This window comes from Centruroides vittatus, unplaced genomic scaffold (assembly GCF_030686945.1).
Source record: "Centruroides vittatus isolate TY-2023 unplaced genomic scaffold, ASM3068694v2 contig_10, whole genome shotgun sequence".
Classification (NCBI taxonomy): Eukaryota; Metazoa; Arthropoda; class Arachnida; order Scorpiones; family Buthidae; genus Centruroides; species Centruroides vittatus.
The window spans coordinates 1,107,435-1,133,410 of NW_027120658.1; the positions used below are offsets into that span (position 1 = coordinate 1,107,435).

At 28.1% G+C, this 25,976-nt stretch overlaps 1 protein-coding gene across 2 annotated transcripts in view; it reads left to right on the forward strand.

The window, feature by feature from the left end:
- LOC136969662 (MOB kinase activator 2-like) overlaps window positions 1-25,747 on the forward strand; it is a 65,228-nt gene extending 39,481 nt beyond the window's left edge. The window contains exons 2-5 of one of the 2 annotated variants that reach the window (XM_067264029.1): window positions 9,437-9,600; window positions 12,005-12,101; window positions 21,486-21,610; window positions 24,827-25,746. In XM_067264029.1, coding sequence (XP_067120130.1) covers window positions 9,437-9,600; window positions 12,005-12,101; window positions 21,486-21,610; window positions 24,827-25,389 — 949 coding nt within the window. In that variant the 3' untranslated portion in view covers window positions 25,390-25,746. Of the gene's footprint in view, window positions 1-9,436; window positions 9,601-12,004; window positions 12,102-21,485; window positions 21,611-24,826 lie in introns of both variants that reach the window. The other variant, XM_067263972.1, reaches the window with a different exon arrangement.
- The last annotated feature ends 229 nt before the right edge of the window (window positions 25,748-25,976 follow it).

Below are 25,976 nucleotides of genomic sequence, written 5' to 3' on the forward strand. Positions count from 1 at the left end.
TATAGATTAATTTCAGTTGAGAAAGTGAAGATTGCACTTCTTCTAAGATATTAAAATTTTCAACGGGATGATCTTTGTTTTTAATATCTTCCGCATTTCTTCCGGTTTTGTAAACGATAAGTTCTTTTCGAGTTGGATGGAAGAAACTTTGTTTTACATAATGTTTCATTCATCTGTTATAGACATGTATAATGATAAAAGCAACAGAATATACTCCACCCAAAGCAACTGTACTTTCACACGTGTCTAGTTATGCCTCAATACACATTATAATTATCTTTTATAAAGAGGAAGTAGAGCATAATCCCTTTGTTTTGTTGTATCGTGTATATTCTCACACTGTCCTCGGTACTCGCCTCAACCGGTTGTTGCTAGTTAAAAAAAATCTCTCGAAAGTAATTGAATTCATAATTTAAAGAAAGATCCTGTCAAGAAAAGATGTTATCTGTTTTAAATGCGAAGATCTAATTTTTTTGTTTTTATATAAATGCAAAAATTAAACTCCATAAATATGAATTAAAAACAATAATAAAATGTTTCGTACACTATCCTTTAGTCGCATTACGAGACCGCACTTAATGGAAGAAATAGAGTAAATGCAGTAATTTACCAATTTAAGTTCTGTTTAGAGAAATTTCGGATATAATATGTTAATATTTTCGTTTCAAAATCCTATTGTTTTGTTAAGTGCAATTTAGCAAGCGTCACTTTCGACGTTGATATATTTTCCTTTTATAGTTCCACAATTTCGCCGTCGGCATCCGGCATTTGTCTTTTTGAGGATTTAGAATTGCGAAATAAGAAGTATAATTTAGACTAATGCCAACGATATGCAAGTTGCTTAACTTAATTCTTAAAAGAGAAAAATATTTAAATGGCATCTTAAGAAAGTGAAACTTTATCGATAGTTGTTTAATACGTTATTTCCCGTTTGTCGTATATGGCACATGGCAATGAACTCTGTCTGGTAGGTGTTGTTGCTCTGATGTTCATGCCACTGAACTCTTCATACCTGTACTATATTTGGTAGGTTAAATGACACTGCATTTCGTACCGAGGGCTTTGTCCCTTTTCGGATATGACCCATATTTGAAAATTCGTACGACTAACATAATCGCTATTTAGAACGTTTTATTACTTTAAAATTTGAACTATGCATTCTAACGTAAATCCTGTCGTACTGAAAAAGTATATTCGATTTAAATAAAAACTATCTGCAATTTACTATTAAATTATCATAAATTTTATAACTGTAAATATACAGTAATAGTCATTGTGAATATATTCATGAAAAATATTAAGATTTATTTATTTTGAATTTATATATATATAAATTCAAAATATAATAAATCTTAATACCTTTCTACAAAATAAAATTGATTTTTTTTTTGGTTCATTTATTTTCTATGAAATCAAATTCTTTTTAATTCAATAATGTTGTTAATAAAAATTTCAACCTATATTTTATGCTCATGGCAAATAGATAATTTTCATTTTTCATAACAAACAGAATAGCTTATAACAGATCACTGTATTAATGACATTTTATATAAACTAATGATTTAAAATTGCCTGTACATAAATTTTTTTCCATTTATGCACTAAAAAGTTTTTATGTTAATAAATTTGATCATTTGCAGACCAATAAAATATTTTATATATAGTTTGCATTTCAATGAAATAAATGTGCAGTATACAAGTGTAATTATTATATTATGTAATTTAAGAAGTTTTTTAAATAATGTATTAATATTTCAAAGTATGTATGTCAAGTTTTAGAGCATAATATGCAATTTTAAAATTGCATATCTATCAGCATAGCAGGTAAGCATGTTGATAATTCCGTTTGACAGATTTCATTACATTTTACTTCTAAACAGTTTTTTCCCCCCTCAGGATCAATTTTATTTATTTATAGAAAAATATTTTTAAGGCTTTTTGCATCATATATCTATTTCTCATAATTTAAAACTGAATATTCAATGATGTAGAATTTATCTTACCAATATTATTCCTCTGTGTCCAATCTTGAATTCTGTTAAAATATAATTAAAAGAACTGACAATGAAAACAGATCTTCAAAAATAGCCTTATGTGAATAAATAAAATTAGTATAGACTCAAAAATGAACTTTTGATAGTCTTTATTTTTAGTAGTAAATGATTATTATTATTACTATGTGTCCAAGAAACTTGATGGAAAGAGAGTACTATGACAGAACTAGGAGAAAGCTTTAAGCTTTTCTACAATGAAGAAAAGAGAGGAAGAAGTGGTGTAGGAATAATAATGGAGGAAGAGTACAAAAAGGTGATGGAGGTGGAGAGAAACAATGAAAGATTGATGAGAATAAAAGTGGTAATGGGTACAGAAATAGTAAATGTGGTATCATGTTATGGTCCCAGGTGGAGTGTATGGAAAAGGATAAAGATTTTGATGAAAGTTTGAAGAGATATGATTTTCTCTCTTCCTATTTTCCATATTTTGAGATTTAAATGGCCATGTAAGGGAAAGAGCTAAAGGTTGCAGAGAGTATGGAGAGAGAGAAATGATGAAGGAGAGAGGATAATAGAAATATCAGAGGCATATGAATAAAAATTGAACACATGGTTTATGAAGAGAGAACATCATGTGGTGACATACAAAAAGTAGGTCTAATCAGATAATTTTGTAATATCAAGTAAGGATAGCAATAGTCAGATTGTAAGGTGTTTAACTATGTCCTTCTCTACTATCAACACAGATTTCTTGTTATTGATATTACATGGAGAGAGAGAGAGAAATAAAGAAAGTTAAATAAACTTACAGGAACTCTTTTTGATGGAAAAAGTGTGATTTGTTCTCAATAGCAACCATGTGCTAATTCTGAAGGAAATACAACTAATTGAGAGAAAAGTAAGCAATCAAGTACTAAGAATATCAACCAAGACTCAAGATCTGGAAACTGAAAGAGGAAAATATTGACAAATTCCAGCAGATCTTGAAGGGAAGATGGAGAAAGTGCTGAGACAGGAGAAAAGAGTGAGAGTGGTGAAGAGTGGAATGAGATGGCATGAGGGAAACTGCAAAGGAGGTATGTGGCAAGACAAGGAAGGAAGAAAGTTGTGGAGAGACTTGGTGGTGAAATGGAAAGGTACAGGATGCAGTAAAGCAGAAGAAAGCAGCTTTTAAACTTTGGAAGAAAAGTGAGTGTCAAGCTAATAAGGATAGATATAAGGAGTGTAACAAAGCAGTTAAAAAAGCAGTGAAGATAGCCAAAGACAGAATAGGAAAATTGATTTTTCTCCTTTAGTTTCTGATACCAATCTCCACAATAGCAAGGGATAGAGCAAAACAAGGAGAGACATTCTGCAAATCAATGAACTGAGGAATGAAGAAGAAATTGTGTTGACACAAGATCAGATAATAATAAGATGGAGAGAATATTTCAAGAAACTTCTAAATGAAGAAAATGAGTGAGGAACATTGAAAGACAGATAAAAACCTAAAGCAAGAAGAGGATCTAACAAGAGAGGAAGTAGAAAATGTGATTAGGTCTATGAAAAGTGGAAAGGCCAGAGGAGTGAGAGAGATGTTTAAAGCCATAGATCCAGATGGGAGGAAGTGGATTTTTGACATAATGAAAATATGGACAGAGGAAAAAATTTCAGACAAATGGAAAAGTGATATTTTGCCAATCTAAACAGAAAGGAGACCCATTAATGTGTGGTAACTACAGAGGGGTAAAACTCCTGGAACATTCATTTAAGATTTTTGAAAAGATTGTGAAAGGTGGATTGAGGAAGATGATAGAAATTGATGAACAACAGTTTGGTTTTGTGAAAGGCAGAGGAACAATTGATACACTTTTTGTGACAAGGCAAATTTAGGAGAAATGGCTAGAAGGAAATAAAGTATATTTTTTCTTTGTAACTCTGGAGAAGGCATATGATAGTGCCCAGGGTGGTAATGTATTGGTGTTCAAGTAAGAAAGAAGCTAGTCAGGATAATCAAGGAAATGTATGAACACAGACTACAATCAGGACTCCAAGGGACAGATCAAAGGAGTTTGGAGTGAAGGTGGGATTACATCGGGTCAACACTCCGTCCACTACTGTTTATAATAGCAATTGCTGAACTGACTTGTCACATAAGAAGGAAGGAGTTATAAGAACTGTTGTATTCAGATGGCTTTATGTTAATAGCAGAGAGCAAGAAAGACTTTCAACATTTGTTAGTGACAAAATTGCTTACAGAAAAGTGGAATAAAAATGAATGTAGGCATAACTGAAGTCGTGGCAAAGGGGTGAAAAGAATCCTTACAGTGAGACAGAAACAACTAAGAAAATGCTAATAACAAATGCAAAGTACTAGGAGCTATGATAGATGCAAAGGGAGAATGCCATTTGGAGATTAAAATCAGGATAAGTAAGGCTTAAATGAAGAGTTAACATGTGTGATATGTGATCCATAAATTCCCCATAAAACTAAAAATAAGAATTTACAAGACTATGATTAGGCTGGTTTTTCTGTATGGGACAGAGATGTGGACCTTAAAGATTGAGATGATGAGAACAGAGATGAGAATGTTAAGATAATAATTGGCTTGGATTTCACTTAAGGAGAAAAGGAGTGAGGATATTAGAAGAGCTGGGAGTTGTAGGTGTCCTAGACAAAATAGCAAAATTGTGACTGAGCTGGTTTGGACATGTCCTAAGGAAAGGACAGAAGGATGTAATACAAAGGGCATATGATTTAGGTGTGGAGGGAAAAAGAAAAAGGCAAACAACAGAGGAAGTGGGGAGATGGAGTTGAAGGAGGATATGAGAGAGGCTGGATTTAAGACAGAGGATGCAGAGGACATAAGAAAATGGAGTAATAAGATCTGGCAGGTTTACCCCTGAACTGGAACCAAAGGCTGTTAAAGTAGAACAATAATAAACAACATTGGTATTTTTAATGATATTTCAGTTAAAATTACTTAGTAGTAGCTTATATACTGAATAATACAGAATATCATTTATTCAGCATTTATTTAAATGCCTTCAACAAAGGAGCAGAGATGGCTACTATGTTGAAGGCAAATAAATAAATGCTTATTAATAATAATACATAAATAAAAACAACCATACTAAAGTAAAGGGAGAAAAATCCAATTTACTTCTGTAAAATTTTCTCAACTTTTTTATGCATTCTGTGTACTGAAAATGTCTATTTCAAGACTTCTGGATTATTCAGTATTACTAGATGGAATATTTCTAATTATTAGCTTTACCAGATCCAAAATGTAAGTTAACATTAAATTTAAATTAAAATAATAGATACACAAAGAAAATCTTTTGAAATTATTGGAACAATTAATAGTTTTTCTCTTACTGTTAGATAGCATTAATTTTGAATGTTTTGAATTTAAAAAAGCTTAAGATTCTTCAATCCTAAATACAACAAAAGCTTTCCTTCTAAAGACAGGAAGGAGACCCATTCCTGGTGGCAATTTAAAGCAATTTGATTTTACATAAATATTTTTTCCAAAATACTCTATTTTTCAAATTTAATTTACTTAACAGTTATATACTACTGCATTGTATATTATTTTGTGAACAGTCCCTATTTAGAAACAAAACATCTATAGAATGAAAAATTTTTTTATATAAATAATATAATTTCTGAACTTTGCAATAGTCTCTACTGTTATCATGTTGGTAGATATTTGGTCAGCATAGCACTAGGCGCATATGCAAAGTATACCAGTGTCTAGTACTATGTCAGTCCTTTTCCAGTGTTGCATTTTCTAGAAATATAATGTTTTGGATGTATTTTGCCTAGATGTCATGTATGCAATAACCATGAATACAGGATGCTGTCAATTGTCTTCCTGTAATCTTTGTATGCCATTTATAGATTTGTTGTTTGTGCATTTGTTACAGAAACTGAATAGCTGTTCTTTGCATCTTTAACAGCCTCTTCATTGTTCTATCAGTATGTTCTGTTCTGAATAATACTATTTTTGTTTGTGATGCATGAAGTGAATATTTTGTACAGTATAGGAAGACAAGTGATTGGTCTGTATTGTTTTAGATCTATTATCTATATTAAATGCTTATTTCAGGTAGCCAACTATTTAAATTTAACACAAAGGAATGTTTTTGTCCTGTATTAGTTTAGCTTCTTAATGAATATAAGTCACTGTTTAAATCAAATATATTCATTAGGAAACTGAAGCTGTCCTGATACAGGATGAAAATATTCCTTCATGATAAATTTAGTCTGCTACCTGAAATAAGCATTTAATATAGATAATATGGAGCCAGAAACAAATGAGGTGATATTTGTTTTAAATCTATTGTTTTTGGGTTTCATATATGTGATGCTCTTTAAAAAATTTTGCATGTTTTGTTTGTGTAAAATGTTCAGCTAGTTTTTGTACAAGAATCATAATTTCTGAAACAAAAATTTATAATGTCTTCCAACTGTGCTTTTTGTATTGCATTTAATGGTTTTGTTGTCACTTTTATGTATGTGGTATATTATTTGTTGGGGCAGTGTACAGCAGTATGCCATGCTATAGCATTACTAAAAGATTATTAATTATATAATTTAAACTAAAATATAAATGTCATGAGAGTCCTGATTTAAATTATCCTAAATTCTTAAAAAAATTTTTTCAACAATGTTAAAATAATTATTAAAATTAAGAAACTAATTCAATCTAATGAAATGATGAAAATTTAATTATTTTGCTTATCCAAATCTAGGTCTACTATTTGTTGATTAAAGATGAATTGTACAGAAATATTGCATGATCTACATAGTTATAATCTGTAATAATTTGTTTGTACTTTTATGATCAAAAATTGCTTAAACTGAAAATTACTTAACTTACATTTTATATAAATACAAATTTATGTTGCAACAATTTCATATGGTGATTAATATATTTTTAATCACCATATGAAATAATATCTATAATCAGCTGTGATATTTAGAATTTTTGATCTTTAAAAATCATAATTTTTACATTAGCATAATACTATACTGCTTTAGCTTATAATTTTGTTTGTTTTTTATCATTGAATTAGAAATTTTACTTAAAAAACAAAGTTTAAATCTTAAGATTTACAGTCTTTAATTATAAAAGTTAAAATAATAAACAGGATTAAAAACAATCCACAAATTTGCATAGTATAATTTGTGTTTTAACAAGCCTGTATTCTGAAAAAAATTATAATTATTGTATTAAATACTGTGATTTTAGACTAACAAAATAATGCATTGGTATAAAAATATTAGTAAAGTGTTTGTTGCATTATGTAGTTTTGTTTATTGTGTACCTGTATATTGTATGTAATAAATAAAATTAATATTTTAAAGATATATAGCCTATAACTTCTAAATTTTCCTAGGACACTCTTTATGTTAGTAAGAGAGTGATTATGAGTTTGTAAGTTGACTATATGCACACATGTTAAAAGATAATTTTTATGATAATTTGAATGATTTTAGTATCAGTATTTGTAAATAATACTAATGTTAATTATTCAAACATTTCTTGCAGTAAACTAAGTTTTTCATAAATTATATAAGAAATTTTATATGCATATACTGTGTATTTAAATCATTAAATTGTCAATTTAAAAGTTCCTTTACTAATAATAATAATAATAATTAGCAATAAAAATTTTCAAAATACTTGAGCAATGGCTATTTTATGATTTTTGTTCAGTCATTCACATTAAGTCTATATAATTTCTTCCAAATGCATTCTACTATGACACTCATTTGTTTTAGGACAGCTCACTGGTCAATGATTGTAAGGTGTTGTGATTATTTCATAGTTTTCAATAATAACACATGCAAAGTTATTTGTTGTTACCTTTGTACACTCCATTAAAAATATCAGTGAGATACACTGAATAATATTTACAATACGAATTTTGAACAAACTCTTGAATAAGAATCACCAGTTTTGATATCAAAAGTAAATGTAACTTATCATTGACAATATCATTTGTTAAAAAATAATATCCTCATCAGTGTCAACAGTTAGTACTTCTGCCTGCCAGAAGTACTAAATTGAAATAATATGCATGTTTTTTGTTAGGTTAATGCATCAAAGAAACATGAGATTCCACATTACTGTTAATATTATCCATGAAACACAAGCCTTTTTTTTATCACTTTTGTCAGAAATATGTTCGTTTTTCAGTGTATTTGTAAATTTTCAGTTCTCTCGTAGCTGTTTTTCAATCCATGTTTGGACAAGATCCTTCTATTCAATGTCACAGTATATGTGAAAGAAAATGCACAGCAGGATTGCCTTCCTTTTTACACAACTGCAACAATACAAATAACAAAAAAGTATTTTAGTAACAAAAACCAGGTCAGACAAATTACAAATGCATGTAGAAATAGTCATCATTGCTGCATTTGCTCAAGTTTTATTGATTTCATGAGTTAGATTTTCTACTGATGATTAGTCTCCCATATCCTAGAAATTGCAAAATATTTCCTCAGTGTGTTCTCCGTTAAATGACCAGCATTTTTGTGGGCAATTGCATAGCTTTTCAATAGTCCTTGCAAGATAAGTCTTTTTAGTGAATGTTGACGTGTAAGTCTTTCCAGCATTTATTCTCCTTTAGGCTTTCTCACTTTTCCAATTTTCTACATTCTATTGTCTTTTCTTTGTTGAATTCTGTTTTTAGGGTGTTATTTCAGGACTTCTGTCTTCATTCATAGAAAACTGTGAAATGGATTGTAAAAATTTCATCAAAGTGTTAAGCCACATGTCAGTGTAGTGTCATAGTGTATAAAGACATTTCTTTCATATTAAATGCAAAATTATGAGATTAGGTGTGAATAAAATTATGAAAGTTTGAACAATCAACTTCAGATATCACAGAATTAAAAATTAGATATTGTTAGATAGCACCGAAGCAGAAAGAAATTTAGAGACAAAGAACGTGCTAACCAACACAATAATCGCGTAATATTAAAATTGCTTGTTCTTGCTCTTCATCGTAACTGCTACTATTTGACTTGTCTTTAGCCCAATCAGGTTAAGCCAAGCTATCATTAGCACTGATATCATCCTCATCACTCAAATTTGTCTGGAAAAAGACAAATTTGTGTTCCACTATGTCGACTCATTACTTGAGGTGGCCATCTTAGCTGAAGGTTAGCACTACCTATGGAAAAATTTTTGCAACATGTTTTGCAAGTGTAAAAAGAACATTGCATGTTTCATCCCAAAAAGGAGCCTCAAATCATTGCAATGACCAAACAAAGATCTGGGGCTTAGCACTTTTTACGTGCAAAAACATGAAATTTTGAAAAATTGAGGGTTAGCACCTTATTTTAGGGAGGCCTTCATATCTGTATTATAATTGAATTTATATATTTAATACTGTTGTTCTAATTTAAAACATTTTCATTTACTATATTAATTTGAATTAATTTTTAGGAAGGCACGTAGAAAAGATAAAGATGTTTCAGTTCCCTCTCAAGAAGAACCTAAGTTATATTTGGAATCTGCAGTTTTGGAATGTACAGTTCCAGAAACAAGATTACGTGAAACAGTGGAATTACCTCCAAGATTAGACTATAATGAATGGCTTGCTTCTCATAGTATGTGAAATTATCAATTCAAATTTTAATTTTAAATATTATAAAATTAATATTATATATATAAAATTTTTTTATAATTTAAATGATCTTCGTAAAGTTTTATATTTAATTTTTTTGAGATTTAATTTAATATAGATGTCAATTATTATTGACATCTATATTAAATTAAAACTAAAAAGCTGGGATGTGAAAGTGAATTTATTCTGGAAGTTTTGGGGGTGGGGTTACAAAACAAACAATGCACACAAAATAAATTAAATAAAATATTTCTGAGCAGTCTGTTAGTTTAACAAAATTAAATTTATATGTATCCTCTTCTCACGTTTGATTTTATTGTTTAGTTGTCTGAAGAGGGGCAGGAGCCCGAAACGCGTCTTGTAAGTGTCCCAACTGAATAAAAAGATTAATAATTTGCCTATTGTTTGAAAATTGTCATTACATTGTGTCTGTGTAAGCAAAGAAATATAAAACATGGTTTTGTTAGAATAAAAAAAAATGAATTTACTTCATGGTCTGCTGCCTTTCTAATTTTGTTTTCACACATTTCAAATGCTTGTGAAAGTCTACAGTTGTAAATTGGCAAAGCTTGTTTTGAATTTTATGAATTTCTGAGGTGGAAATTAGCTTCTTGCCCTCTGTCATATACTTTCTTCAAGTGGCACCAAATTGTTCAATTGATCTCATTTGGGGTATATTAGGCACATTATTTTCACAAGAAATGTATCATATCCCCAAAATATTTAAATGCATACTTTCAGATAGTCAGTGTTATTTACAGCAAGTATGTTCTCATTCCTATTTTAAATTACTTGTTTCATATAATCATCGATGGTGTCAATTACCTTTTGCCACATGGGACAGTCTCCAGCATAATGGGATGTTGCCATGTTTGTCCAAAACATGTCATTTCCATTTGGATAATGCTATTTCAAGAATGAGACTAGTCTCTTCCCAATTTTTGTACTACATACTTTAGTTTTAGGTTCAGTCAATGAACACTGGAGACTGCCCACAAAGGCTTGTGGCTACTCACATCAAAATCTACATCAGATACTTTGTATGCCATTTGTACTTCAATTCTGGCATAATGATCTTTTCTTTATCAAAGTAAAAACTTTATTTCCTGCACATTTGGAGCCATCCGGCATAAAATAAGATTCTTCATTTATAACAACCAGATTTGTTTGTTGGTGGGGAGATAAAGGGGGTTGTGTATATATATCTCCAGTAGGGTTAGACTTAATGATGATTTTACTCATTATTAGCATTTATAGTTTTCTATAGAATTCATCCCTACTCTCAAAATTAAGCTTTATGCCATTTCATAATAAATAATAATATGAAAAGATTTTATAACAAAATATTGTAACAAATGGTGCCAAACACAATTTAACTTTTATATTTTTAATTATAATAGATATTTTTAAAATAAATTTTCATAGCAGCTGGGAAAGTTATGCAACTTGTAGATTTTTTATTGGTGTATGTTCTCTCTCTTGAAAAAACATGTTGTGGTACTGTCAATGAGTGTTTTTGTTTTTTCCTATGTATTCTAGTGTTTGTGTTATCTGTTCTACAACTTGTTTGGTATGTTCAAGTATTGTTTGTAGGATGTTATTTATAATATTTTTCTGATCAACAACCCTCTTCTCTGTAACAATGAAATGTAGATATCTTTGTGTGAATTTATCATGTAGTATGCTTGTATGCTGTCATGTCTGTTTCCATTTTTGTATGTATCAGGTATGGATGATGAATTCATCTTAAGTCCTCTTCATCCATTGGCATGATTTTTTAGCCTTGGAAGTTAGTGGCTGGATTGTCACTTGAAGCACTTTAACTAGTTAATATGTAGCCATTGTATCAATGAATGTATTTGATTCAGTAGCCAGTCTTGGGTCACTGCTGTTTACCACTGGTGACCAAATGGGTCTGTTGCACATTTTTTGAATATAATACTCTCTTCAACCCACAAACATGGATCTTGTTAATATTGCTCTTACATTACTTAGGTTAAGTTGAGGATATAGCATATGCATTTTTCCACTACAAAAGTGGGTATGTTTCTAACCACAAAATCAAGTGTTGATAAATCATCCAACATGAACATGGGAAAGAGGTGCTATTCAACATCTGCCCACTTAGACCAGACATTGCTTCTTGTTTTTTCTCCTATAACTTTATTTTTTAAATAGTTATACTGAAAGCTTATGCTCCTACTTTCACTGCTCTGTTTAATTGCAACTATACTATCTTATATTGAAAGGTGGGGATTAGTGAGTAATTAGTTTTATTATTAGAATATTTTTATTACAAGTCTTTTGATCTTTTTCAATTCTTATATATGTTTATATATTTGTCATAAATATACTGATAGTTTTTATACAATTTTCTTTTGTTTTAGCACTGGCATTTTTTGATCATATTAATCTTATTTATGGGACAGTCTCAGAGTTTTGTACAATGTCTGGATGCCCTGATATGACTGGACCAGGAGGAAGGTATTTGTTAATTTTTTTTTATATTTAAGAATGATATGGATTCTATTATAAAACAATTTTTCCTGTGAATCTGTCTGTAATTTCATATGTTGGTTGTAATTTATTCAGAAATGAATGTCCTCAAAGATTTACTGTAAAGTTTCTGGAAATTAGTTTTTTAAATTTTACATGTGAATATTTTTGTTTATAAAAGGTGTAAAAGTAAAACTCATTATACTTCAGATGTAGTAAAAAATCTATTTCATTTTTTTAGCAGTAAAAATTTTAAACCAAGTTAAGCTGTTCCTTCTTATAAAATATAAACTGATTTCCAGTTTTATTAAATATTTCTTTCTATAAAAGGTAAATTCACTTACAGAATTTATAAAAAGATTTTTATTTCTGGAATCAATTATTAGGAAATAAAATCTGAAAGTTTGATTAGAAATAATAATTTCTGCATTTAATAATTAAGAAAAGATTAACAGGTATACATTTTATTTTTTAATTGTGTTTCAGTTATTTACTTTAATAAAGAATTACCATTGAAATTAAAACTAAAAAATATGGACAAAAATGATACCAATTAGAAAGTAACAATTTTAATTACATATTAAACATATTTGACCAGTCTGTATAATCAATATAATTTTTCAATTCTCTGTTAATAGAAGGATGTTACTTTAGTATATAAAATTGAATTTTAGTGATATTTATAGTTTAATAATTGTAAATTATTAAACTATAAGTATTTTCTTATTTATAGTTAATAATTTACAATTATTAAACTATAAATAAGAAAATAGTTTATCAGCTGCTGATACTTCAAGAAAGCTGTTTTGTTTGAATTTTTTTTTAAACTAGCCTTAAAAGAATTTTTTTTGTATTTAGGTGTGAATATTTTTTTTTGTTAAAAAGAAGTTGATTAGATGATTTATAAAGTTCGAAAAATAATAGTATGTTAGAATAAATCTGGTAGTATTTTTTATTTTCAGATGAAATATACATACCTTTATTCAGATAAGATGATAAAATCTATGATTTGTATATTTTATTTAACAAATCACTTTCTCATGGAAATAAATGTCAGTGCTTTAGATAAAAATGGTCACAATTTTTACAATTAATTCATTGAATGATCACTAATATTATAATCAATTTGCATTTGTATGCAATTTCAGCATTTTACTTTTTGTATTTCTTTTCTCTCACAAAGATAAGTAAAATGCTATTTCATTCAGCTTTTATAAGTTATGAAACATCATTAATCAATAGCTTTTTACACTTACATAAACAATTTATTGCACCTGTTTGGTGCAAAAGACAATTATTTTGAATTTTAGTAGAATTAATAAAATTTATGCAGAAATTACATTTAGAATATTCTATGTTCAAGCAACTTTTTAAGAATATTTATATATACTAAAACCTCTAATGAATTCTCATTCTCGAATCCCTCAAGTTAAACTGGATTATTGGTGCTGGAAAACACCATATGTAATATAATGTATTTTTCTGCTCCTTGAGTTAACATTTCATGTATGTCAACCTCTATACATTGAACTAGTCGAGCTCTGTCAGTACCGACCAACCTAAGTTTATTAAGTTCCTCAAATCTTTTTGACACATTGTTTGGTAAAATAGCTTTAATACATCTGGATAAGTAAGCCAATGACATCAGAGTTGCCAATTTAGCAGAAAGTTTACTAAATCTAGCTCTCCTGAAGCATCGCATGACTTATGTTCTCTTCCTGGCAAAAGTATTAGCAGGGGTTTTTTAATCATAACAGGATAGGAAGGGATGCTGTAGTAACTAAAGCATATATTGGAGAATACCAACTTTCTATTTTTAATTTCTATTGGAGAATACCAACTTTCCCATTCATACTTCTATTTGGAATAGTTCTTGGTGGTAGCCATCTTGAATTTTGTCTTTGGAACTTTATGAACTCAGATGTTCATTAATACAAAAGGCAATTTGTAATCATCTAAATTTCCCTGGATAACTTAGATAACTTATAGATGCTAACTTAGATAACTTATATAATGTATTATGTAAAATTTGATTTCTTTGAATAAATTCAGTATGTCAGAGAAGTATTTTGTGATATACCTAAATTTATGATATTTACTTAAATTATTTAAAATTTTTTCATAAACTGGAATGAAAATACTAGACGATAAGCAGACAAGCTTCATAAATTCCAGAAAAATGATTTTGGAAAATATAACAAAATTATCGAATGCCTACACATTCTATTAATGGATTGTCGTATTCTTTTGTTTGATGCATGCTATTTATTTATCTCATATCATTATTAATCATTATATAGCTGCATATATTGTCCTAATAATGATTAAAATAAATATCATGGACTTTAAGGAATTCAGTTCTGTGATATATTTTTTCTACTGTTTTGTTCTTTGCGTCTGAACAAAAATTTTTCTATTTTTCATATACTTCTTTGTGTTGAACTCTCCATTTTGGTTTCTTTGGTATTTTGGTTTCTTCGAATATGAGATTTAGAGGTTTTACTGTATAAGGTATCCCAAAAAATTTATGTATGCTGCTTATTAATATCTTGTGTATTTGATTTAAATTAAAATTAAAAATGATATTTTAAATGTTCAAATAGAATTCTTTTAAAAAAGAGCATCATTTAAATCTGTTAGGTTAATGTAACCTATTAAGAATCCAGTAGTTTGTTTGAATAATTAATAGCGAGGTTGCAACCGACATTTTCAATGTCAGGCGTTGAGTGCCACCATCCTGTAAGCCTAGAAGTTTGATAATGGCGTTTGGAATGTCAAGCATGATTCACTGACGTTCCAAACACCATTGTCAAACTTCTAGGCTTACACGAAGATGGCACTGAACATCTGACATTCACATTTTCACATTGAAAACTGGCTGCAAACTTGCTAATCATTTAGGTTAGTTTATGGAGAATAAAAACCATTTATAATGTTAATTTTAAAAATGTTATATTTAGTATGTTTTTCATTTATTCTCATTTTAATAGTAGATTCTGAAGATGTGTAGTAAACTATTTAAATGATCTCAAGTCAACAAAAAAAAAGGTTAAAAAAAACAATCAAATCAGTGACACCTAAAACCAAGCTGCTTAAGTTTATTAATTCATTAATATAATTTAGAGAAAATTCTCTTAATTTTATGCCATAAGTGTATAAATTAGGATTTCTCATTTCCTGGTCTTTTGCTCGTCCTGGGATTCCAGGGGAAAAGTGAACTGTTTCCCGAAATCCCGGGATATAATTATTTTTAAAATATAAAATCTTAAAATCGAATGATATAATTATTTTTCATTTCTCAGTAACATAATACATCCTGCAATCTCCAAAATAATAATAATAATAATGCTGTGTAAAATATATATTAAAAAATTACTTCTGAGTTACGTAGAAATTTTCACAAAAAAAAATATTAAAGTTTGTTGGAAACTGTTTATAACAAAAATGCCTTTGAATTGAGTTGAAAATTTAAAGACAAGAATGAATTTAGATCAAACTTCTAACTTAGAAGGTAATTTTCGTTTTTTAAATAAAACATTATAAAAATTTACAATAATATTTTGTATCACAAGATTTTAAAAAGCAAAGATGGTCAATACTCCATTCACTCAATCTGGTTTTTATTTTAGTAATGAAAAGTCCTGCTATCGAGAATGCCCTATCCAATTCAATTGATATGGGTGGAATCATCTTTAATGCATTTAACACACATCTGTTTTCTCTTTTTTCACCTGTAGCCTGGAAGATTTCTAGTTCATTTTCAAGATGCATTACAGTATTTCTTTTGCCATCTAGTATTCTTGATTTGTCTACCCGGCTGCTTTAATAGCGGCATCGAGCTTACAGCCCAATAATTCAGCAGTTTCTTTGTCTTTAATAATCAGGTTTATGAAGAAAAACTTCATACTTGCATACTACATATTCATTTATATCCTTGCCCAATTTACACTACCTGGCATAATACAATTATTGAAGCTACTGAGCTTGGTTAACAATTAAGAAAGCATAAGCATAATCATTCCAGATATTACAGGTTCTGACAAGTAATGAATTTTCAGAGTCCTGTCACAATTAGACTACATATTAATTATTGACAAATGTGAAATGCCATAAGTAAAAATTCAAAAAACTAATAAGCAGGCTTAAAATTAATAAATACAAATGTATTCTGACAGTTTATACTATCTATTTTCAAAATTTCCTCAACTTTAACACAAAATAAGAAAAGTGAATTTTTAAGAATTTTGCAGGATTTCCCAGGTTAAAAAACAGCTAGGATTCCTTTGGAGAAACCCTAGTATAAATGTTAAATTTTATCTAGATAAGAAAATAGGCTTGTATTTTATCAGTACATAATTCTAATGTGTTTTTCTTTTTAGGACCTTAGTATTAAGTTTTCTGAAATGGGATGCTGGTTGATTTTTTTAACCCAGGAAATATCGAGGGAAATTCTTTACATCCCAGGAAAGCCCACAAATTTCTTAAAAGTTCACTTTTTTCTTATTTTGTGTTAAGGTTGAGGAAATTTTGCAAATAGGAAGTATAATTAACTCATAAACTGTCAGAATACATCTGTATTTATTAATTTTAAGCCCGCTTATTCGCTTTTAATTTTGCTTGTTATGTCATCTCATAGATTGTCAATAATCAATATGTAACCTATTTGTGACAGGACTCTGAAAATTCTTTACTTGTCAGAACCTGTAATATCAGGAATAATTGTGCTTATGCTATCTTAATTTTTAACCATGCTCAGTAGCTCCAATCCCTGCATAACACCAGGTTGTGCAAATTGGGCAAGGATACAAACGAGTACGAAGTATGCAAGTATGAAATTTTTCTTCGTAAACCTGATTTAATAAAGCCAAACAAACTGCTGAATTATCAGGATATGAGCTCGATGTCACTAGTAAAGCAGCCACAGCTGAGGAAGACAAATCAAGAATACTAGAAAGCAAAAGAAGTAATCTCAAAAATGAACTAGAAATCTTCCAGGCTACAGGTGAAAATACACATAACATCTGTCTTCTGTTAAATGCATTAAACACGATTCCACTCGCATCAATTGAATCGGAAAGGGTATTCTTGGTAGCAGGACTTTTCATTACTAAAATAAGAATCAGATTGGGTGATGGGAGTAAAGATGGTCAATACGACCATCTTTGCTTTTTAAAATCTTATTATAAAAATTTACAAAAATGTTTTGCAATATATTTTATTTAAATAACAAAAATTACCTTCTAACTTAGAAGTTTGATCTAAGTTTACTTTATTATTTAAATTTTCAACTCAATTCAAAGGCATTTTTGTTGTCGTTGTATGCAGTTTCCAGCATTCTTTAATAAATTTTTTATATTCGTGAAAATTTCTACGTAATTCAAAGGTAATTTTTAATATTTATCTTGCACAGCATTATTATGATTTTGGAGGTTGCGGAACGTATTAAATAACTTTAAAAAATGAAAAATAATTATACAAAATATCTTGATGTCAAATGATATATCTTAAAAATAATTAATTCTATCCCAGGATCTTGGGAAACAGTTCACTTTTATCTCAGAATCCTCGGACAAGCAAAAGACCAGGAAATGAGAAACCCTACTTGGTATATACAGGGTGTCTTGTTAAAAAATATCTAGGCTAACACTCCTGTAAATGATGTTTGCTTTCATACATTGATGCATCAGAGAATTCCCCTTACCTCTCAAAAAGGAGTGGTTAAAATTATCCCAGCTCTTATTGCCGATAGAGCTACAGTTCCAATTGTGAAGTTGTAGAACAGATCAAAATTAGTACATCTCATGTTTTCATTTAAAAGGATAAAAATACTTCCAAAAATTTGAAGGGTTATATAAGTCCAGTTCCTGTAGTACTGAGCTGCTTTATGTTTGCTTCTCAAGCTGTAAGTAGTCTGATAAAGTTGTCAGTGAAGAATGCATTTGGTTTCAAGATCACAAAGGCTATAATTTGAACTTACTCTTCTGAATTCAGTAAAATGCTAAAATAAAAAACAGAATAAAACTATTTTCCAATCACAAACAAACATCTAAACAAAAACTGCTCTAACACATTCTGTAATGAAACAAGTAATCTCTTCAATATAGAAATATCTTAAAGAAATCACTCAACCTGTCTCCACTAAATTGGATAGTCACTCAATAATTGAGTCATGAATATTGGAGAAAATTATTCTCCAGTTACTGTTTGACAGGCCTTCACAATTTTGCTTTTTATGATCTGCAGAGTTTAAATTTTTGAGAGTATGTGCTATTCTCTGTTTTTATCATTTTTAATTGAACAAATTGTGGGATGTACTAATTTTGATCTGCTCTACAACTTCACAATTGGAACTGTAGTTCTATCTGCAATAAGAGTTGAGATAATTTTAGCCATTGTTTTTTGAGAGGAAAAGAGAACTTCTTCACTGATACCCCAATATATGAAGGTAAGCATCATTTAGTTGAATCTGACAGTTTTTTCTGAGCTATTAGCTTGGACCACTTTTCAAGAGATAGTGCATACATTCATGTGTGTATCATTCAATACACACATGAATGTATGCACTATATCATGCTTAAAATATCAGTTTAAGAAGTTAAAAATTTTTTTATAGTTTCAGAAATATGGTTATATGTTAAATGATGAAGTTAGACACTTCCTGAAAAATGACTGAAACATTCATCCAAAATTTGAATGTTGTAAAAATGTAAACTAAATTTTACATCTTTGGCTGTCAAGAGTGCACATACCTGTTTTAACAATAGATGTCTAAAACTTGATAAAATTAAATAAACCCTACTAATTTAATGAGTTAATTTTTCCTCAAATTTTTGGTCTTTATAGACCATTGTCAGGATTTTTCTGACAGTAAATATACAAAAAGTAAATTATTTAAATATTTTTTTCTTTACTATTCTATGTTTAATAGACTGGACTTTATTACAGAGGCTATAAACAAAAATTTTAGTTTGAAACAAGTTAGATGCTCTTATTCAATGTTGAAAAAGTAATATTTCCAAAGTTTGGCCAAATTTAGATTAAATTTAATGGAATTCTCTTAAACCTGAAGATGACTATTGTAAAATGGTAGAAAACATTTGTTTTTCTATTAAATTTATGTACAATTGCTGGATTTTGGTGGTGGTATCATTAATTTACAGAAGCTTCTCTAGTTATGTGGTGATTTTAATGAAATTTAGAGATGCTACCAAAGTTTGAAACATTTTAAATTTTCTTTATTTTAAGCAAAACACAAAGTAATGTAGTACTAAGCATTTAAAATTTACATTTGATAATTTTGCTACAGTGTCATAAGATGAACATAAGAATGTATAATATTCTACTGTATGAGCATTACTGTTATTGACAAGCATTCTCTTTATATAGTCTGGATAGCTCTTTTGATAATCACTGACTGCCTGCATAAGAAATTGGTTTTGCTATTCATCCTGGGTGTTCAATTGATTGTATACTTCAGTCAGGACAACTGTTCTTACTGCATCAATAATGCATTTGACAGAACTGATGCACTTTTCTATCACAATATAGTTTCCATCAGAAAGCAAGAGTTTGAGATCTAATTCTGTGAATTTTATTTTAAGTAAGTAAGATGTCAAAAAACTTCAATGTTGACTGACAGAAAAAATTTGGACTATTTCATAAAACGGTATCTTGATTGACTGCCACTTGGTTTATGATATTTTTAATACTTTCATTTTGGCGAGCTCAAATTATTTTGGATTTTGTATCTATCTACTATTTTTATCAAAGAGACCAAAGGCAATCAACTCTTCTGAAGTACCACAGAATGTTTGTTCAGCAAGCTGCTTTATGCCAGCATTTGCAAATTTAAGGTTTTTTGTATTTGGAAATTTTTCAACAAAAGTATGCCATTTAAAGACAACAATTTTGTGGTATCATGAAAAGAGATAATGTTTTGAAGCTTGCTGCAAGAGTACCACTTTTCTGTTCTGAGCCTCTTGTGCATCCTCCTTGATCTTCCTAATATATATATGCAATAAAATTTATTTATTTTTTTGACAGGACTAATTCAAACATAAAAAAGTTTAGTTTCTAATAATTTCTTGTTTTATTTAATTCAATTGTTGTAGAAAAATATTGTGTAATTAATAGTAATAATTGAATGTTTTTGATTAAGATTTTTAATTCATTACACAAAAGTTTGACAGAAAAATAAGACTGAATTTATAATGTGAGAACCAATACCGGGTAGGGAGGTGTGTATTTGAACTTAAACTGTATTTTGGTAGTTTTTCATGTTGATAGTATCAGCAGATAAGTATTTTAGTATAGAGTGAGCAACAAATTAATGTTAATTTATTCGCCCATTAAACTTGAAGAAATTTGCGTTTGAAACGTTTCAAATATTGATAGACTTCCACAAAATACACCATCTGTAATGTGTTTTTGACTGGATAAATGGTTTTTGAAAGTCAGGAAAAGTGTAAAAATTGCTGCTGCTTAGTGTGTCATTGCTTTCTTTGATATGCAAGGTTTTATAATGGCAGATTGGTTTTTCTGTAGCCAGACTGTTAGTCAACAACATTATATTGAAATCTTGACTAAACCATACGAAAGAGTGAGAAAGGAACGTCCAGGATGCTGGAGAAACTGAGGATCTTGAATCAGAATAATGGTGCCATTTCATAAACCTTCTGGAAAACAGTTTTTAGCCAATAAAAAAAATCAGTGGTTGATCTGCCTTTGTTATTTGCAGACCTGGCTTCCTGTGATTTCTTCTTTCCAAAAATCAGTTCCATACTTCAAAGAAACAATTTAGTGTCAATATAAGAAGGTGAAAACAAAAATGAGAGCTAAATAGTTTTACAGAAAAATGATTTTCACCATTGCTTTCAATAGTGGAAATATCATATGTATTAGCTCAGATGACTACGTTGCAAGTGATTTTCTTCAAGAATCAAGTAAATACCAAGCTCTTTTACATGTAAATGAAATTGACATAAAATTTTTGTGAATTTACATTACTAGATAAGCTTTCCATATAATTATATTAGAAAAATATAATGGATATAACAGAACTTCAATATGTCTAACAAAATAACACTATATTTTAGTAAAGGAGTCCAATTTTAATGGAAATTTCAGATAAAAATATCACTTTTCTGTCTGATGTAGAAAAATGGAGTTGAAAATAATAATGAACTAATGGTTAACTTTACATAATATTTGTTATGGCTACAAATTTCCATTTAAAATAACAATCATATAAGTAATAAAAAAGTGGTGGTATTATATAAATATAATTATATTTCAAAATTTAAGAATAAAAGTTTTTATTAATATTAAGTCTATTCTTTTAATAATACTGTCTTTTTATTATTATCTTTTTAGGCAATATTTATGGTTTGATGAAAGAGGAAAGAAATGTAAAGTTGCAGCTCCTCAATATATAGACTATGTGATGACATTCACACAGAAAACAGTGAATGATGAATGTATTTTTCCTACAAAATTTGGTATTTACATTTCATATGTTATAAATTTTATAGAAATAAATACATTCAAAACATTTTTAAAAATTTAAAAAGAATGTATTTATTTCAAGTATAGTATTTCCCATAATAATAATAGTTTATTGTGCTAGATCTTGAATGTGTATCACTCTGCCACTATAGCTAAGCAATAAAGTTGAATAAAACAGAACAGAATAAAAGCTTTAAATAATTCAAACATGTCATGTGACATTGTGTGGTTTGTTTTTTAAAAATATATATATATAAAAAATTCTGAAATAAAATATTGAAAATTCTGATAGTTTTGTAAGAAATTTGAATTAATTAGATTATATGATACATATGTATTATGATCCACATTATAAAGAACAAAACTATTTGTGTTTGTAGACTAACAATTATCAGCTCCATTATTATTATGGGAAAAACTACACAAAGTAATCAATTTAACTATAATTAGCAGAAATTTTCAAGAATTTATCTAATTTTTAAAGAGATTATCAAATTTCTAAATATCAGAAAAATTTTTAAATTAAATATTTTGTTTTTCATTTTTGTTGCACAATACTTCATTTTAAGTTAGTCATATTTATCAGCTTCAAATCATTAATTGATTCTTTAATTAAAAATTCTTCATAATTTATAATAATTAAATAATAAATTTTTCCTTTTTTATTGCAAACATTTTTCTAACATTCAACAATCAATCAGATAATACTTTCTCATTTGTTTTTAAAATAAAAACTAAAACATGAAAATTTCTAATACTTTAAATTTAATGTTTAAGCAAACTATTCATCTTTGGGAATAAAATCAAATTTCAATTGAAGTAGTAATAAAATATTCTATATTTTAATAAACACTTCCTAGAATAAATCTCTCAATCTAGGAATCATTAAGAAAAAATCTGTTGAATATTTTTTAATTTAGATATGTACTTTTACAATTTTATTTAAAAAAGATATATATATATATCTTTTATTTATATATATATAAATCTAAAAGCACATATATATATCATTTTAATAATTGTAATTAAAATGATTGTGTGTTTGAAATGGATCCTTTTAATATAAATTAGAAAATATTGCCAGGTTAAAATATATTTTCTTCAGTTTGGAGATTTATCTAGCATCAATGAAAAATGAATATTCTATATTTGAGAATATTTTAGGAAACTTTCCTGATTTTTTTTATTTGAAGAAAGAAAGAAATTTTATTGATGATAATTATGATTGAAATTATTTTGTTAAAAAAAAGTTGTTTTTATTAATTTTCTTCCTGTAATTATATTAATAATTCAGAGATGGCAGCCTAATCACCTACCTCTTGCCAAATTACTTAATAATTAACCTTAAATAGTTTAAGAAGAAATTCAACTTTTTGATATTTAAGATTTTCTATGTCAGTCTGTACTAAAATATGTCTATACCCATTTGTTATAGTAACATTATATACATTTATTTTTTTTTTATGTTGAAGATTAAAAGGATTTAATAAAAAATACTCACTTATAAAAACTACAGATGCACATTTCTTTGAACACTACAATAAAAAACAAAAAGTGTAAAAGATATAAAACATGTTATGGCATACCTATATAATTATAAGAAAAAAAAACATTGTGATTAAATGTGATAAATTGGTCTTACCTTTCATGTTTTATTTCACATACAGGGCTTATTGATATAAGTTATGTTGCTGTTCCTTTTAATTAAAAATTTATTTCAAAATTAAAATTGTTTTATATATATATAAATTTTTTTATATCAAAATAATTTGTATCTGCAGAAAATTTTAATAACAAAAATAATATCTTTGTATAATCCACCCTACTTATGCCCCACACCTCTTGGATGGCCATTGAAACCAAGTATGTGATTTAGAAGTTGTGATCTCAAACATTAAAACATTGCTTTTTCTGTTTCATTTCTGTTAACAAATAATTAGCTATACATAAATAAGTCATGTAGTCACTACACATACATGCATAAAAAAATTGTATATAACACAATTTAATTATACTATAAACAATGTGGCAGAAAAAGTATTTAAATCTACTAAAGGAATTAGATATAATACAGAAATTAAAATGCTTCTGAGTTAGTTTTTGAGCAATTATTGAGCTTCAGTTTCCAAATTGCAGACCCATACATTTCCACCATCATCCATATTTGTCCCTTGTTAATGTTAAGAATGACATTAGATAGATGAAAATTGAGACCAGATATTATTTAAATCAAAATGATTAAAAATTGCAGCTTTGTATTGTGACAATGGCCCAAGAAGTAATTTTGATTTTTTTTAGTTTAAATTTCAATTAGTATATCTAATCTAAAACTGTTATTACTAGTAATATCACTTGTGGCATTGATATAAGCAAACAGGCATTTTGTTCATTACACTTCAGTACAATAAAAGCAAAAATACTTATATTAATTTAATCCAAAAATTAATAATTTTAATTAATGATCAATAAAATTGTGATTATATTGTGCAAAGTGGAATATGTATATCCCTTAATGTTGCTGCATATATGAAAATCACATTAATTAATGTACTAATCAATGGTAAAATTACAGTTCTGATAGTTTTGCATGTCACTGTATTTTGGGCATATAAGAAAAAAAACATTGTCATCTTTCTTGTTCAGTTATTACTACATGGAAGCACAATTTGTAAAGAAACATACAGGGAAACTTTTGAACATCACAAAATGATTCTTCAGAAGAAGTAATAGTTGTCCATCCAGATTCTGCATGAAAACACTTTGTCCCATATCATCAATATCATTGCTGACCAGATTCAAAATTATGGGTGAATATGTTACATCATATAGCCCAGATTTGTCTTAAAGTGATTAGTACCATTTTGGGCCAATAAAGAAACAATGTAATAGATTTGTAAGACTAACTAATGAATGAAATATATAGTATATATTAAATGAGAAATTATTTTAACTTTGCTATGGGGGGTATGTTTTCAAGTTCACTATAATTAGGTTGCAAATTGTAACTGAGTTGCTATAATTAAAAAATTACATTTATGAAAATATTGAATATTGTTTCTTTACTGAAATTACTATTGAAATCATTTTAATTATTTATCATTTATTATTTTTCAGTGAAATCATTTTAATAATACGGCAATATTTATTAATTATACTAAAACATTTTTAAATCTATATAATCTTTTTTTCTTTTCTTTTTTTTTTTTTAGATAAAGAATTCCCTAGTTCCTTTGAATCGATTGTAAAAAAAATTCATCGGCTGTTATTTCACGTAATAGCCCATCTTTATCATGCCCATTTTAAAGAAATAGTCTTACTGAATCTTCATGCTCATTTAAACAGCTTATTTTGTCATTTCGTACTTTTTAACGAACAATTTAAATTAATTGACGAAAAGGAAACCGAACTGCTCCAAGATCTTGCGGTAGCATTGAAAATTTATTCTAGTGACGAAAAAAACTGTAAAGATACGAAAGATTGCTTGATATCTGATAAAAAATTAAATGGAAAAAGTCACAAAGAAAGTGAAAACCTTTCAACATCTGAGAGGTTGGAAGATATAATGAAGAATGAAGGAAATGGGAATCCTACTCCATCATCTGTACTCCTTCCAACATCACAATCAATACCATCCTCAATTACAGCCTTACATTCTAGGACAAATTCTGGAGGTCATTCAAACCCCAGTCTCTGTGCTCTGGACTCAACAATATTTACAAGTCCAACACCTCTTGCTGCCTCTTGTGGATCATCTCCTGTTAAATTTCAGTAGTAAACATACTACCTGATATTGTACAAGTACTACAATATTTCATATTGTGCAAATAGCATTTTTATTATTAAATGATTAGTCACAATATGATTCTACTGACTCATAAATGCACTGTTTCAAAATATCATAATAGTGCAATTAGTATTGATATAGATAATATAAAATTGATATCATAAATGATAAAAATTTAAAAATCAGTGTGTTCTTTACTTCTTGATTGCCTTCAATAGAAAAATCCTAAAAAATCATTTCATTTGTCACTGTTTTCCTTCTACCTAAACAGTTTTATTATTTTTAATTAAGTGATAAATTATAGTACAAACCAATGCATAATTATACTGTAAAAAAATTTGTGAATTAAATTAACTAGGAGTATAATATGTATAATTTAGAAATGTCAATTTAATATATAACAAGTTTTATTATAATCTTTTTAATATAATCTTTATATATACATTTATTTATTAGATAAACAGATCTTGAAATATTAAGTATCTATTTCTTAATTAAAAAAAAAACAAATTCCAAGGAGATTTTAGTTGCTTATCAAAAATTAACAAAATTTATTTTTAATCAAATATTTTTAA